This window comes from Zalophus californianus, chromosome 3 (genome assembly GCF_009762305.2).
Source record: "Zalophus californianus isolate mZalCal1 chromosome 3, mZalCal1.pri.v2, whole genome shotgun sequence".
NCBI lineage: Eukaryota > Metazoa > Chordata > Mammalia > Carnivora > Otariidae > Zalophus > Zalophus californianus.
Window position 1 is genome coordinate 55,773,701 of NC_045597.1, and position 17,342 is coordinate 55,791,042.

Below are 17,342 nucleotides of genomic sequence, written 5' to 3' on the forward strand. Positions count from 1 at the left end.
GTTGAAGTCAGTTGCTCATAGATTTTTGGGTTGGTTCCTTCCTTCCTTCTTTCCTGTTTATTTATATGAGAAAGAGAGCATGAGTGGGAGGAGGAGCGGAGGGAGAGAGAACATCCTTAAGCAGACTCCCCACTGAGCATAGAACCTGACTCGGGGCTTGATCCCAGGACCCCAAGATCATGACCTGAGCTGAAATCAAGAGTCAGATGCTCAACTGACTGAGCCAGCTAAGCGCCCCTGGGTTTATTTCTGAACTCTCAGTTTTATTACACTGATCTTTATGTCTGTTTTTATGTCAATATCAGACTGATTTGATTATTGTTTTGTAATAAATTTTGCAATCAGGAAGTATGAATTCTAATTTCTTTTTCCTTTTTAAGATTGTTTTGACTATTCTTGGTCCCTTGAAATTCCATATGAATTTAGAATCAGCTTGTCAATTTCTACAAAGAAGTCAGCTGGGATTTGTTAGGGATTGTCTTATATCTATCGATCAATTTGGGGAGCATTGCCATCTTAACAATATTAAGTCTTCCAATTCATGAACATGGGATATTTTGAAATTATTTAAATCTTTTTCAATTTCTTTCAGTGATATTTTGTAGTTTTCAGAGCATAAATTTTATACATAATTTGTTAAATTTATTCCTAAGTATTTTATTCTTTTTGAAGCTAATGTAAATGGAACTATTTTCTTAATTCTGTTTTTTGATTGTTCATTGCAAGTGTATAGAAATATATTTGATATATATTGATCTTGTATCATGTAACCTTGTTGGACTAACTTATTCTAATAGATTTTAGTGGAGTCCTTAGGATTTTCTATGTGTGTATGTGTAAATATGTATGTATGTACATAAGATCACGTCTGCAAATAGAGATAGTTTTAATTTCCAACTTTAATGCCTTTTATGTATTTCTCTTGCCCAATTGCCCTAGCTAGAACCTCCAATACAATGTTGAATAGAAATGATGAGGCCTTAATTATTCCTGATATTAAGGGGAAAGCATCTAGCCTTTTCCATTTAGTATGATGTTAGCTGTGAGTTATTCATGTAATGCCCTTTATCAGGTTGAGGAAGTTACCATCTATTCCTAGTTTGTTGAGTGCTTTTATCATGAAATGATGTTTGTTTTTGTTAGATGCTTTTTCTGCATCTATTGGGATGATCTAGTGATTTTATTCTGTTGATACATTACATTAATCAGTTTTTCAAATTAAACCAACCTTACATTCCTGAGACAAATCTCATTTGTTGTGGTGTATCAATCTTTTTATATGTTTCTGGGTTCAGTTTGCTAGTATTTTGTTAAAGACTTGTATCCATATTCATTAAGAGATACTGGTAGATAGTTGTCTTTTGTCTTGATATCTGGTTTTGATATCAGGGTAATACTGGCTTTATGAAGTAAGTTGGGAAGTATTCCCTCCTCTTCTATATTTTGGGAGAGTTTGTGAAGAATATTAGTTAATTCTTTAAACGTTTGATGGAATTCAGTGGTGAAGCAGTGTGGGTCTTGACATTTCTTTGTGGGTGGTTTTTTTTTATTATTCAGTCTTTTCACTTGTTATAGGCCTATTCATATTGTCTCTTTCTTCTTGAGTCAGTTTCAGTAGTTTATATTTTTCTAGGAATTTTTCCATTTCATCTAAGTTATCTAACTTGTTGGTATATTGTTCATTGTTGTTACATTTGTGTTTTTTATTTCTGTAAGGTTGGTATTACTGTTCCCTCTTTATGTGCGATTCTAGTAATTCGAGTCTTTTTCTTTTTTTATCTTGGTCAAACTAGATTTCTTTGCTTTCCTGCACAAGATGATCCATGTACTTACCCTTTACATTCTTTGCCCTAGATCTGGAGTCACCTGTTTCTCCAAGAAGTTTTGATTGCCTTAACAGGGAGGAGAGTGGTATTTAGAAACCAACATCTGAGTGTTAGGTGTTTTCATTGCTAGCCCTGGATGTCGTTACTTCTAACCCCTAAAGGGTGGAGGTAGAAAAAATGTAATTTTAAATATCATGAATTATTACTGAAACCTCTAATTCAAATCCATTACCATAGGGTTCTTCCTTATTTTCCCCCATTCCATATTTGTATGTCTCTTCTCTCACAAAAGAAACCCTGGCTTCTAGTACCTTCTGTTTATTTATTCATTTGCTCCAAGTTACAACATACTTGAAAATAGTTTCAAAATTAACACCATAACTAACAGCAAACTTACTAAATTCAAGATCTTTTGTACTTCTTTTTGTCCTTGGATCATATCCTATTAAGATATACAGATTACTGTCAAACTTAGACCTTTGATTCTAACTACAGATCTGAAGATTTTAAACTAAGAGCTAATCCCTTTAGACTGGGGAGTTTTCCCCTGTAAGGTTGCATGGGGAAAGTGTAGAGTCAGACCTAGGTTCAATCCTGACTCTGTCAGTCAGTAGCTATTACTCAGTTTCTATGAGTATGTGTCATTATTTGTAAAGTAGGTGTAACAGTACTGACCATTGGGGATTGCTGTGAGAGTACAGATAATGGCTAGAAAGCACTTGACTTTCTAGTCATATAGTAGGCAGTGGCTGTTATTGTTTAGCCCTTGAAATATTTAAAAACAATATTTGACTTTTTTAAACTGTGTTTAATTAAAATAATGAGTGAAATATATTACCAGTTAAAAATTGTTTAATTTTAATTTTTTACCTTTATTGAGATATAATTGACATATAACATTGTATAAGTTTAAGATGTACAATATAATGATTCGATGTACATATATGTTGTGAAATGTTTATCACAATATATTCATTAACATTCATTATTTCACATGGTTGCATTTTTTTTGTGTGTGTGTTATGGTAAGACCTTAAAAAAAATCTACTCTCTTAGCAACTTTCAAATATACAAACAGTATTGTGGGTTTTTAAATTTTTTTAAATTTTATTTTTTAAAGACTTTATTTATTTTGAGAGTGTATGTGAGCAGGGAAAGGGGCAGAGGAAGAGGGAGAGAGAGAATCCTCAGGCAGACTCTCTGCTGAGGGTGGAGCCTGATGCCAGGCTCGATCCCCTGACCCTGAGATCATGACCTGAGTCCAAATCAAGAGTGGGATGCCTAACTCACTGAGCCACCCAGGCGCCCCATACAATACAGTATTATTAACTGTCATTACCATTCCTGTATATTAGATCCCCAGGACTTACTTATCTCCTACTGGAAGTTTGTACTCTTTGACCACCTTCCTCCCTTTTCCCACAACCACCAATCTGTTCTCAGTTTCTATTTAATATTTTTTTTAAAAAACAAGACATTTGGCTTGTTAGTAAAGGTGAGTTTTGATGTGTCTGCTTTTTTTTAATTTAAATTTTAATATGAAGGGTGTTGTCCTTTTACTTTCCCTTACCTATAAGAATGTGACTATTTTTAACTTATTAAACAAATTACTTGATCTAGTTTGTTTGGAAAATATCTAAAGTATTTAAAATAAAAGTACATTATAAGAGCAGTTATCAGTAGCCTGATTATTTTATTTGAAAAGTTCCAAAGGAAATTTTGATACTAGTGAATTTGAAAATATCCCCTGAAATAATATTGCTAAGACATTACACGTTTCTAATGTATTTTCAAAAATGTGGTCTAATTTTTGCAAGGTTTGCAGACTATCCTTGCTTGATTATCATTGGCTTCCAGCAGGGGTGCTGACTTAAATTTGTCTATGAAAAATAGGTTTAAAGTCCATTTCTTCATAAGTGTATTCTATATTCATCAACATACCTTTTGATATCAAGTGGGAATCTTTTTTGTTAAGTTATAAATATGGCTCAGATAGTATCCTGTTTCTGTTTAGACTGCTTCTCCTGGATGTCACACATCCTGATTTTTTTTTTTAAATAGATTTTATTTTTTAGAACAGTTTTAGATTTATAGAAAAATTGAGAAGGTCTTACAGAGTTCCCATGTAGCCCACATCCAGTTTTCTCTGTTATTTAACATTTTATATTAGTGTGGTACACTTGTTGTGGTTAATGAGCCAGTAATGATACATTGGTATTAACTAAAGGCCATAGTTTATTCACATTTCCTTAGTTTTTATAAAATATCTTTTTCTATTCCAGGATCCCATTATCCATTTACAGTTACTACATTGCATTTGTTTTTCATATCTTCTTAGGCTCTTCTTGGCTCTGACAGTTTCTCAGACTTTCCTTGTTTTTGCTGATATTAATTTAACATTTTTGAGGAGAATTGGCTAAGAGTTTTATAGGGTGCCTCCCAATAGGAATTTGTCTGATGTTTTTCTCTAGATTAGACTGGTGTTATGTATTTTTGGAGGAAAACCCAAAGTGCCATTTTTATCACATCATATCTAGGGTAGATACTATCAATATGACTTTCCACTGTTGATACTGACCTTGATCACCTAACAGAGGTAGCATTGTCAGGTTTCTTCACTGGAAAGTTGCTCTTTTCCCCAAGTTATGCTGCTTCCTTGAGACAAAGTATTTACATACATTATTTGGAATTTTTCTGCAAGGTGATCTTTTTCCTTCTATAAATATATGTATGTATGTATGTATTTATTCACTTACTGATATCAGTATGAACTCATGGATATTTATTTCATACTTTGGGTTATTGTCCATTGCTATTTATTTGTTGTTCAACTGGTTCCAACTTTGACCATTGGGAGCTCTTTCAGTTGGTTCCTGGGTCCCTTTGAACATATCCCTCGCTTGTAGGTGTGTTTATGTTTTATGAGCACTTCCTTATCTCTTGGCTCTATAAGATGCTTTAGGCTCATTTTGTGTATTTCCGGTCTTAGTCCTAGAATCAGCCATTTCTCCAAGGAGTCCTGGCTTCTTTTATTGGAGAATGGTATTAGAAAATAAGGTCTAGGTGCTTAAGTGTGCTCATAGCTATAGAATGTTCTTGCTTTTGGGTCCTCTCAGCTGACAGAGCAAATAAATATATGTATGTATAACCTATTCCTGTTGCTACACATCCTCACCAGCATTTTAACTTAACCTAACTTATTTTAATGCCTGAACTGATAAATGTGTTGTAATAAGTGTGCTTGTTTTAAAGCTAACAGGCTTGAAATATACCAGGCTATTTAGTTTACTGCCCTTACCTATTGTAAGAATGTTCTCCTCAACTTTCATCCCTTCTCCTGACTTCTATTTAAATTTATATTTTGGATAGTTATATTAATTATTTGTATAGTACTTTTTTTTTTAGTAATACATAAAATCAACCTTGTAGAATCAGATAAATGGTATGTAGGGCATATAGTTTTGGGGCTGTTTGTTTATTGCCCAGCTTTCATTTTTCTGCAGGCTTACAGTAGGAATATTGCTGCTAATTCCAGGGAACAGATAGATAATCCATTTGCAGGAGTTACCTTGGCTTTAAGGCCACAAATCCATTTATAGGAGTTACCTTGGCTTTAAAAGTAGATATGATGAAGACTAGATTTATTTCTCAGTCCAGTCTGGGGAATTGTGTTCTCCTTTCTTCTTCCCTTTCTTTATTTGTCTTCTTTATGAATATTAGTTTTATATGATAGACAGAATACCTGTTTTAATAGTTCTGATAGGATGTTAGTTGATGAAGTTTACTAGAAGTCGCTCTCCCAGTGTAATTTAGTGATATATTTAGTATGTTTATTTAGTCATCACATGACCAGTATCCTGATACTTTCTTGTATGGACCTTTTGGTTTAAGGATACCACTTTCAGTAAATAGGCTTGCTTTGTTTTTCTTTTGGTGAGGGGTAGGGGCATCAGGTGATCCTGCTATGACATTTGTGTGCTCTTTAGGGGTTGGCTATAGTTTCTCGTTTCTGCATACAGAGTGAGAGGACTGGCCTGAGTGATAATGGAGTCTGTCTCCCAAACAGTTCTCTGGCCATTCCTTTTGGCAGTAGTTATGTGTGTGTTAGTCCTTCATTTTTGTGTATTTCCACCTTTATAAAACTATAAATGTAAATTAGTGAGATTTTCATTACTAACTTAGTAATTAGTGACCTGTGTGTATTTGATGTTATTCTTTAGGCAGTGAAGAAGGGTTTCAAAAATAGCTTACTATAGCTATTCTCACCTAAAGAGAAAACCAGTTGTTTATATTGACCGGTTACTTGAAAAAAGCCTTTCTGACATTCAGAATGTATCCTATTCAGTCTTAAATTTTGTTTCTAAGCATAAAGTTGAAAATTAGCTTCCTGTAGAAGCCTTGTGTATTATATAACCCTGCAGCAGATACCTGTAATAGTTCTGAAATTAATGGTTCACAAAAGGCTATGTATGTATTTATGGGAGTAGGGACACTCTTCTTTTTTGCAGTCTTTTTTTTTTTAAGATTTTATTTATTTATTTTGATAGCGAGAGCAGGAACACAAGCAGGGGGTAGTGGGAGTAGGAGAGGGAGAAGCAGACTTCCCGCTGAGCAGGGAGCCCAATGTGGGGCTCGATCCCAGAACCCCGGGATCATGACCTATCCGAAGGCAGACGCCTAACGACTGAGCCACCCAGGTGCCCAGGAGTAGGGACACTCTATACTAATTTAACTTTTTCATTTCCACGGGTTGTTTTGCTGTGGTTCTCTTAATTGGTCCATTTATTAACTAGTTTTTTTTAAACTTTATGGAAGGAATATGTTCATATTGCAAACACAGCTGAAAACTACACTTTCATCTTCTGATTTCTTTATATAGCAAATTGCACAGAGTTTAAAAGATGAACAGAAGAAGATACCTTCAGAAGCTTCGTTTTCAGATGTTCGGTTAGAGGAAACAGAGTCTAATAATCTAAGAAAATCCGGTATGTTATGATGTTTAACTCCAGCTTTTATTCATTTGTTTAAGCTTTTATTGAGGTCTCATCATGTTCTGGGCATGAGAAACACCTTGTGCCTTTGAGGAGCCCACACTTGGGTGTGGGGAGATTGATAAGCCACAGATATAATTGAGTGGTGACATGCTAAAGGTATGGGCAGTGCACTCTTGGGCCTTGGTAGAAGGGCATCGGAATTATGAAGGGAGATGAGCTTTGAGTGCAGGAAGGTGGTGGGTTCAGTGAAAGTTGGGGTGTCTGAAAGCTATATGGTTTATAAAAGCAAAAATGAGAGAGCCAGATGAAGTAAGGTTGTTTAAGATAGAAGAGCATGGAGGAGGGCAGGCAGGAATGGAAGACCATGGTTGCTTTGGGGAAGTCAAGTGGTTTGGTATGTTTGGGCATAGGTTATTTGGAGGGAAGAGCAGATAAAACAGGCCAGATAGGTGTCAGTGATAGTCTCATGAACTTTGAACTTCTTGCTAATACAGTGTATTGGCATAGTTGTACCACCAGACTTGCATTTTGTAAATATATGGAGTGCCTGAGACTGGGGTAAGATACTGATAAAAATGTTTGGGGTAGCTTGGACTAGGGTGCACGTTATGCAAGGAGCAAAATTGTCCAAAAGAATCCTGGATATTTATGTGTTATGTAGACAACAAGCTAGATGGGAAGCAGGATATCCCTTCCCCTCTCTTCCTAGCTGTAAGGGGGACACTGAAGCTCAGCTCCTCATGGAGCTGGGACTGACTGGGAGTTGGGGTAGTGAGAATGGGAGGCTTTAAAGAGCCCCAGTTGTCCCTAAATCCCCAGGTTTAGGGCATCATCAGGTACTGTGTGTTAATCTATGAACAATTGATACCTCAAAGCCAGACTGCCAAGCAACCTGAGTATTCCCTGTCTGGCAAAGCCATTTTATCACACTTGCCCCATAGGAGGTTAAAATTTTCTCCTTTGAAATAGAACCCGTGCCATGTCTTCATATACCTTTTGTTTCTAGTATACACCTTGGTCCTAATAAACCTCTTCAAAAGAGTTATTGGAGAGACTAGAGTACATTTCTGTCTTATTGACCCTGGTCTTATATATTTTCCCTTTCCCCAGTAAAGTCTATTCTTTCACCCATGTTTGGCCTTGATATAAATAAGGTATTGTTGACAGAACTGTAGAGACTAGTTAGGAGATTGTTTTCCATTTGAAAGATAAAGGTTTGAGCCAGGGCACTGATGGGGATGTAGAGAAGTGAATAGATGAGACATCTGGTTAAAACCTTGAATCAGTAGAATTTGATGACACATTAGATGTGGGGGCTAAGAAAGACTTAGCAGGGTCCATGTGGAACAACTGAGAGGATCTGTGTGTATCCATCTAGAGCTATGCTGTTCAACATGGTAGCCGCCTGCCATTGAACATGTGAAATGTGGCTCATCTGCATATGCTTTAGCATATAAAGTACACACCAACTTTCAAAGACTTAATATGAAATGAATGAAAAAACCTTACTAGTAATTTCTGTCTTGATTACATGTTAAAATGGTGATATTTTAGATATATTGGGTTAAATACAACTCATTCCATTTGTTTCTTCTTATTTTTTCTAATGTGGCATTATAATGTGTTACATTTATGGCTCATGCTGTATCTCCGTTGGACAGTACCGCTCTAGAGCTATCGAGAGGACCGAGTTAGAAAGATCATAGAGTACTCGATGCTTCGGGTTTGTGTAGGGTCACCCCAGGACAGAGAGTAGAGGGACAATAGCAGAAATCTGGGGAGAGAACCTCAGCAGATGCTGCCATTAAAGAGCAAATGGAGGTAGAGGAGTGTCCTGGGCCAACAACAAGAGAGGTCAGAAGCAATCAAGGGGATAGGGTGTGATTAAAGCCAGAGGGGGAGGGGTTGGCAGTGTAGTTTTGGGTAAAAGTTGAGAAATAGGAAATCACAAAGCTATTGTGGTCCGAGAGTGGGATGCTAAGATCTAATAATTAAGAGGTGAAATAGTTTGGAGTAATAAGAAAGTCTGTAGAAAGTAATAAAGTAGTTCTGAAAGAAGGTCATGAGAAAATCTGTGTGGCAGGGAGTGAAGGTCTTTGGAATTGACAACTATGTCGTTGTCCATATGGTTATTGATGCTACTTAGAGTGGTGATAGAATTTGGGATGGAAAACAGGACTGAGTCAAGTGGCAAGGGGAGCAAAAGAGTGTAATCACTTTTCTTGATTCTTGGTTTCTTGATATATTGGAAGTGAAAATAGGAGCCTCCAAAGTGAGGACTTTAAACAACATGGTGTTCATGTAGTAGAACTTGGTGCCAGGGCAAATTAGTGGAGGGACCATTGTGTGAAGAGGCTGGTGGTTATCAGTGTCTTCAAAAGCAGAGGCCCTGTTCCATACATAGAGCAGGTAAGGGGAGGGCGGGGCTCACGGAGGATGCTGGAGGAAGACTGCAGGAGGGAGGAGCCCTGCTCTTCAAGAGAGGCAGCCAGTAAGCACTCGCCTCTTCTTGATGGATTGTCATGTAAGTAAACTTTCCCTCTGTCAGTTGTTTTAGCTGTTAACTATTTTTAATAGAAAAGTAAAAAAAAAATAAGCCAACTTCTGGTTTTACTTAAATAGATTTGTTTCACTGAACTTTTATTTGGGGGTACTTTTTGGCTCTTTATATTGATCCCGCGGATATCATAATCTTAGCACAACCATAGATACTTCATCTCCTAAATATTCTTTGATATAATTTGTCTAGTTTATTCTTTCTAAGGAACTTCATATAAAGTAGGTATTTTGGTTTAAAGTAAGGCTTTATAGAAGAGCTTTTAAAATTACACAAATATTACATGCTTTTGAAAAGCAAAAAATTAAGCTTACAGAATTATAAATTAAAAGCACTAACCCACAACATTCTCCTCTCTCTTTTTCCCCATAAATCTATACCACAACCTCCAGACCTCCTTCTAAGCAGAGGCCATTCTCCTTTTTTTTTTTTTTAAGAATTATGCTTTGCTTGGCTATACTTTTGTTTTATTATTGAAAAGATTTCAAATATACGGAAAGGCAGAAAGAATGATGCAATGAACAGTGAACACCAGTACCCACCATCTGGATTCAAGACTTAACATTTTATCACGTTATATATATATATATATATATATATATATATATATATATATATATACGTTATATATACGTATATTCTTTTGCTAATAATTTTATTTTTATTTTTTTTTAAAGTTTATTTAAGTAATCTTTATACCCAGTACGGAGCTCGAACTCACGACCCCCAGATCAAGAGCCAGCCAGGCGCCCCAATCTTTGCTAATCATTGTAAAGTAAATTATTGACATCATTGCCAGTTTACTCTTCAGTATTTCATCATCTCTTCAAAAAATAAGGACATCTCATGTAACCCTAAAACTTTATTGCACTAAAACATTTAATAGTTTCCTAATGTCCTCTAATACCCAATCTATATTTCATTATCCCCTTTTGTTCTAAAGTATTATTTTAGCTCTGCTATTGTGGCTCATTTGAACTCTGGTCTGTTGAGCTGAAGTGATTGTGCTTCCCTTACAAAGATGTCTCTGCTCAGCCAAGCTCCCCACCTGCTCCTCCTCACCCTCACCAGAGTGCTCTGTCTCGGAGAGAGAGGGGACAGTTCTACCCACTTGGGAACTGGATAGACTAAGTAGACCTACAAGTAATACAGCTAAGAGCATGGAAGGAAGGCTGTCAAGCAAACCAGCTTTGATTAATTTTCCTGTTTAACATTGCTTTATTTTCTTGTCACTTCCTCACTTCCATTGGCTCCCACTTGCTTCCACATGACTACGTACAGATCTACCTCCTTTTTGTGTATACTGTTCATTCACTCCATAAAGATTATTTTGTTTTAAAGATTTTTATTTATTTATGATTTTATTTATTTGAGAGAGGGAAAAAACGGGCAATGGGGAGGGGTAGAAGGAGAGAGCAGGAGAAGTAGACTCCCCTCTTAGTAGGAAGCCCAGTGTGGGGCTCCATCCCAGGACCGGGAGATCATGACCTGAGCTGAAGGCAGATGCTTTTTTTTTTAAATTTTTTTATTTTTTTTAAGATTTTATTTATTTATTTGAGAGAGAGAGAGAGAATGAGAGAGAGCATGAGAGGGAAGAGGGTCAGAGGGAGAAGCAGACTCCCTGCTGAGCAGAGAGCCCGATGTGGGACTCAATCCCGGGACTCCAGGATCATGACCTGAGCCGAAGGCGGTCACTTAACGAACTGAGCCACCCAGGTGCCCTGAAGGCAGATGCTTAACCGACTGAGCCACCCAGGCACCCCAGATTTTATTTATTTATTTGAGAGAGAGGGAGAGTGAGCATGAGCGGGGAGGCAGAGGGAGAGGCAGGAGCAGACTCCTGCTGAGCAGGGAGCCCATTGCGGGGCTCAATCCCAAGACCCTGGGACCATGACCAGAGCTGATGGCAGACATTTAACCTACTGAGCCACCCAGGCGCCCCCATTCTATAAAGATTATTGATCACAATTTTGGAGTAGCTATTTGAGTTAAGCATATATATATGAGGCTGGAATGTATATGTGTATTTATGTGTAGTCTCACTTATTGTGTTAAATATCAGCTGTCACGATTCCTATGGGTTCCTGTGGCACTATTGATAAAAGGGGAAAAACGTGGAAAAAATGGATGCCTCCAGCTAGTGATAACAAGAACAAACAGTTTATGTTTACCATGCAAATAAGACAAACCTCCATGTGTGTGAAATGTGTCTTTTTTTCCATTTGGGTTTTTAGGTTCAACAGAATCCCTCAATCCTAGACCGCAGACCACAATTTCTCCAGCAGATCTTCACGGAATGTGGTATCCTACAGTTCGAAGAACTCTTGTGTGTCTTTCCAAATTGTACAGATGTATAGATGTACGTGTATCATTTGTTATATCTTTACTGTAAATTGCTTGCTCTTTCATGGGAAATTTTATTTTATTTTTTTTAAAGATTTTATTTATTTGACAGAGACACAGCGAGAGAGGGAACATAAGCAGGGGGAGTGGGAGAGGGAGAAGCAGGCTTCCCACGGAGCAGGGAGCCCGATGTGGGGCTCAATACCAGGACCCTGGGATCATGACCTGAGCCGAAGGCAGATGTTTAACGACTGAGGCACCAGGCACCTCTCATGTGAAATTTTTTAATTTTAAGTTTATTTTAAGATCTTGATGTAGTATTTGGTTTGGTATTAAATTAGAATCATATGATTTTTAGATACAGAGGTAAGTTTAAGATCAATCTAATTTAGGGATTTTTTTTTTTTAAGATTTTATTTATTTATTAGAGAGAGCAAGAGAGAGAGAAAGCACGAGCCAGGGGGAGGGGCAGAGGGAGAGGGAGAAGCAGATTCTCCGCTGAGCAGGGAGCCCCATGAGGGGCTCTATCCTAGGACCCTGGGATTATGACCCAAGCCAAAGGCAGACGCTTAACCTACTGAGCCACCCAGGTGCCCCTAATGTAGGGATTCTTAACCTGTGCATTCTGTAGAACCTTAGAATTCACTAGTGGCCTTTGGGGAGTCTATGAACACCTTGAAATTGTGAGTAAAATTGTGTTTGTATGTTTATATTTGTGTCTTTCTTAGGGGAAGGATTATAGCTTTTATTGCTTCTCATAGGGATCTATGACCACATAAAAGTTTAAAACTGCTGGTTAATTCATCTGTTTTAGTTTATAGGTAAGGAAAAAGACATGCAGAAAGGTTAAGTGATAATGTCCAGTGTCACATGGGTATAATACACATTTAGTATTAAATTTATTATTAAATGCATATACTTCAGTTTTTTTTTTTTTTTTTTTAGAGAAAGGGTGCGTTTGTGCGAGTGATGGGAGGGGCAGAGGGAGAGGAAGAAGGAGAGGAAGAGAATCTCAAGCTGACTCCCTGCTGAGCCCGACATGGGGCTTGATCTCACGACCCTGAGATCATGACCTAAGGTGAAACCAAGAGTCACATGCCTAACTGGCTGAGCCACCTGGGCATCCCATTAATTTAGTTTTGTACTCCATTTAATTCAACATTCTTTTTTTTTTTTTTTTTAAGGATTTATTTGAGAGGGAAAGTGTGGGGCGGGGAGGCAGGGAGAGGAGCAGAGGGAGAGAGAGAATTTAAAGCAAGACTCCCTGCTGAGCTCAGAGCCTAGCATGGGGCTCCATCTCATGACTCTGAAATCATGACCTGAGCCGAAATCAAGAGTTGGATGCTTAAGTGACCGAACCACCCAGGTACCCCTAAGTCAACATTCTTAATAAGTAGTATTAAGATTACATGTGTTTCTTAGACTAAGAAACCATGGACTAATTTTATTTATTTGCTGAAATTAGCAGTACCTTTTTTTTTTTTGAAGCACTACCTTAAACATTATGCATTGATTTTAGGTCAGAGTTATTGTAAGCATTCTAGAATGTTTAATGATATGATTATCAATCTTGAAAGATTAGAGTTGTCTATACTTACTTACTCTTAGGAGTTTGCTGCTGAAATAGTAAGGTTCAATTTTTTTAAGTTTTATTTAAGTATAGGGCTTGAACTTACAACCCCAAGATCAAGAGTTATATTCTCCTCCAACTGAGCCAGCCAGGCACCCCTAAAACTCCGTGGTTTTAATTTAAAATTTGATTGTTACAACTCAAATAGCATATAAAGAGAAAAGTGACTAAATACAACAGCAGTGTAATTAATTGTCCAGATGCTACTGTTTCTTAAGAATAGAGTTCAAAGGGGGTGTGTACCCCCTCCCCCATAGAGATGGTTCCATATCTCAGAGGCCTAGGGGCTGAATAAGGTTGCACAGTTGTGTGATTGGTCCAAGTAGAGTGCACAGTATTTAGTCTCTATTTTAAGCTACATAGTTACTAGAGTTTGTGCTTAGAGAGATTTTGAAATTCAACCAGAAAATACCTTTTGCCTGTTCTGGGACTTTTAGGATGAGGCCACATCACCTCTACAGTTAGATGTCTTAGCCCTTTTGCCCAGCGAATGAGCTGTCTTCCAGAGGGAGGTTTGGACATTGGCATCTCCTCTTCCCTAGGTTCCCTAGTAGGTGTACTGAATGATGGTGTGAGGCTGGGATTCAGAAACTCCCTAGAGGGGGCGCCTGGGTGGCTCAGTCGGTTAAGCGTCTGCCTTCGGCTCGGGTCATGATTCCAGGGTCCTTGGATCGAGCCCCATATCGGACCCCCTGCTCAGTGGGGAGCCTGCTTCTCCCTCTCCCTCTGATCCTTCTCCCTGCTTGTGCTCTCTCTTTGTGTCTCAAATAAATAAATAAAATCTTTAAAAAAAATAAAAAAATTAAAAAAAAAGAAACTCCCTAGAGTAGAGCCAGGATCCTAAGGGGACACATGGGGGCATATTCCACATAGAACCCGTTATCATCACAGACCCTAGTGAGGCCTTTTAGATGCTTAACAGGGATTTGAGCCAAACAGTAGGGTAGACCTGAGGACGCAATTCTGCCTGTTTTTTTTTTTTTTTTTTTTTTTATGTTCTGGGACTGCTTGTTCCTTTTTTTTTTTTTTTTTAATTAACCTAGCTTATGTCTGAATCCTTTCCCTCTCTATTTTAACCAGCTAAGGCGAGGAAAGCCAAGTCTAGTGAAAAATGCATTAAGACTGAGCAGGGTAAGAGAGGGTCTTCGTCTAAGCTGCCCATCTTCAGTCTTCTTCAGGCAGGGGCAGTGACCTAGCAAGAGGCATCCCTAATCTTTTCTTACTACAGAAGCCTCATGGGAGACAAATGAGAGGGAAGCAGTACAAAAAGAGAGTAACATCAAGTAGAGATTAGGACCCAGGACTGTGGCCTCATAATAAATATTTTGCTCATATTCCTCCATATCAATTCCATCTCAGGTGGAATGGAGGCAGGGAGGGGAAGCAAGGGACTGGCAGGCGACGCTGCCCAGACCAACATGCCGCACCTCTGGCAAGATATAGAATTGGCAGAATTAAATTAAGAATCATACTTCACATGCTATTTGTAACCCAATTATTTTGTTTTTACCTAATTACATTTTATAAAAATTTTACCACATCCTTCAGCCTTTCTGTATTTCATGCACAGTAAGTATTTTATTTGTCAACTCCCCCATCATTGAGCATTTTTTTTTTTTTTTGCTGTTTTAAATAATGTAGTAAGAGCCGTGTGCATGAATTTTATAATATAATACTGATTGTTTGGGGTACATTTTTAGAAGTGAGTTTACTGGGACGCCTGGGTAGCTCAGTTGGTTAAGCGTCTGCCTTCGGCTCAGGTCATGATCCCAGGGTCCTGGGATCGAGTCCTGCATCGGGCTCCCTGCTCTGCAGGGAGCCTGCTTCTCCCTCCCCCTCTGCTGTTGCTTTGGCTCTCTTTCTTTCTGTGTGTCAAATAAACAAATAAAATCTTAAAAAACCACAAAAGAAGTGGGTTTACTGAGGCTTCGTCTTAAAGTTGGTTTTATTGATTTAAAAAACAGCCTACAACATGAGGCCATATTGGAGTCAGGGCTCCATGGGGTCAGAACCACATCTGCCTTGTCCACCCACCCCTGTGCATCCAGCATTTGAGAGATGCAAATTACAAAACTGTGTGTTGGTCTAGACAGGTTGCATGGGAATAGGAAACTCCAGGAGAAATATTGCCAGTAATATAAGTTCATCCAGTGGATGAGGGCAAGCAAACATTCATTGTTCCTTGTACCCCGTTTACAATTTCTTTTTCCTGTGTTGTGAAGCACTTCAGGGTAATATTTTTCTTTTATTTCACCAGAGGGCAGTGTTCCAAGGATTATCACAGGAAGCCTTGTCTGCCTGCATTCAGTCGTTACTTGGAGCATCAGAGTCTATCAGCAAAAACAAGGTTTGATGAAGTGTTAGGTGAATAATATTGTGGAATATAGCATTTATTTATAGGCACAGAAATTTAAAGCCATTTTGGCAGTAGGATTTGTTTAATATGATTTAATTGAGGCCTTTTAAGAGAAGCTAGAACAGTTGACCCTTGAACAACACAGGAATTAGGGGGCTCAGTTCCCCCCCACCTAAAAGTTGAAAATCCTTATAGAACCTTTGATTCCTCGACCACTTTACTAATAGCCTGCTGTTGACAGGAAGCTTTACCGATAACATAAATAGTCAATTAACACCTATATTGTCTGTTATATGTATTATGTACTTACAATAAAGTAAGCTAGAGAAAAAATGTTACCAAGAAAATCATAGGGAAGAGAAAATACATTTATAGTACTGTACTGTAAAAAATTAACATATAAGTGGACCAGTGCAGTTCAAACCATGTTGTTCAAGGCTCAGTTGTATTTTATTATAGTGCTAAATAAAGACTACACTGTATAAAGGAGGGCCAGCTTTGCTAAAAAGTGCTGAAAGTGGTACTTTGGCTATAAAGTCTATAGGGTAAAGGTTTCTTATTATAGCCTTAGCAACTGGGAAGGTAGTAGACTCCTGTTTCGCTGAAAGACCAAAGCAGTGTTTATAAGAGAACATAACAATTTATAGTCATCCGTTCAGTGATGGTTTTAAATAGTTGAATGGCCTCACTTGGAGGAAATCAGCCATGTCAGTTTGGAAGACAGACAATTGTGGCCCATGGGTTGCGTGGCTAGAAGTAGTTGCCATGACTTTGTGACTTACAGTTTTTAATCAAGAAGGGATCTGGGGCTGAAGGCTGCTCTTAGGGCCCCTGAGAATTTTTTATAGCATGGTCAAAAGTATTGCTTTGTTTAACTGTCCATTAAAATACCTGTTGCCAAAAGGGAGGAAGCTGTGGGGCTATTTCCAGAGAAACTTTTTTTGCTGTTTGGAGTATTCAAACCGTGTGAACCTTTCTGGACTTCCAGATTTACAAACTTGATTTCTTACTTCAAGGCTTTAGATAAATTAGGGTAAGACAAAACAAACAAACAAAGAAAAGAAAAACAAATGACAAAAAAAACTTCCTGCAAAAGAATTTGGGATTCTGTTGCTAGGAAAGCTGTACCTCTGATTGTGACCACTGCATTCTCCCAGTCATGGAATGGAAGGTTGCAGTGAAATTTTTGTATGCTGGAAAGAGGATGGAAAGTTATTTGTAGACAGGCAGATTTAATTTTTAAAAAGTATTTCTAAGCCTGAGCTTTCACATTTCTTACAATACATGAAATCAGGAAGCTTGTCTAATGTTGGGCAAATGGTTAAGTAAATTGTGGCATACTCATAGAGTAGACTATTACACAGGCATTGATTTTTTTTTTTTATGAAGCAATAACATTTAACTTAAATATTTTAAGGCAAAAAAAAAAGGATACAAACCAGATGTACATTATGACTATGTAATGAAAACACACAATAAAACAAGAACATTGAAAGCTTTTGGGTGAATATTTTCCCTTCTTTTCTCTACAGTCTTCTTTATTTTCCAGATTTTCTAGAGTAAGCCTGTATTTATTAGAGGATAAGGAGGAAAAAAATGATCTAACTTATTAATTTTTTTTAAAGATTTTATTTAT

At 37.7% G+C, this 17,342-nt stretch overlaps 1 protein-coding gene across 6 annotated transcripts in view; it reads left to right on the plus strand.

Annotated features, from left to right (window-relative positions):
* COG3 (component of oligomeric golgi complex 3) overlaps positions 1-17,342 on the plus strand; it is a 68,497-nt gene that overhangs the window by 30,144 nt on the left and 21,011 nt on the right. For all 6 annotated transcript variants that reach the window (XR_003518941.2, XM_027588089.2, XM_027588090.2 and 3 more), the window contains 3 exons: positions 6,706-6,811; positions 11,612-11,736; positions 15,608-15,697. Coding sequence is in view for 5 of the 6 variants with exons in the window: in XM_027588089.2 (XP_027443890.2) it covers positions 6,706-6,811; positions 11,612-11,736; positions 15,608-15,697 (321 nt within the window). In the remaining variant the exon portion in view is untranslated. The remainder of the gene's footprint in view (positions 1-6,705; positions 6,812-11,611; positions 11,737-15,607; positions 15,698-17,342) is intronic.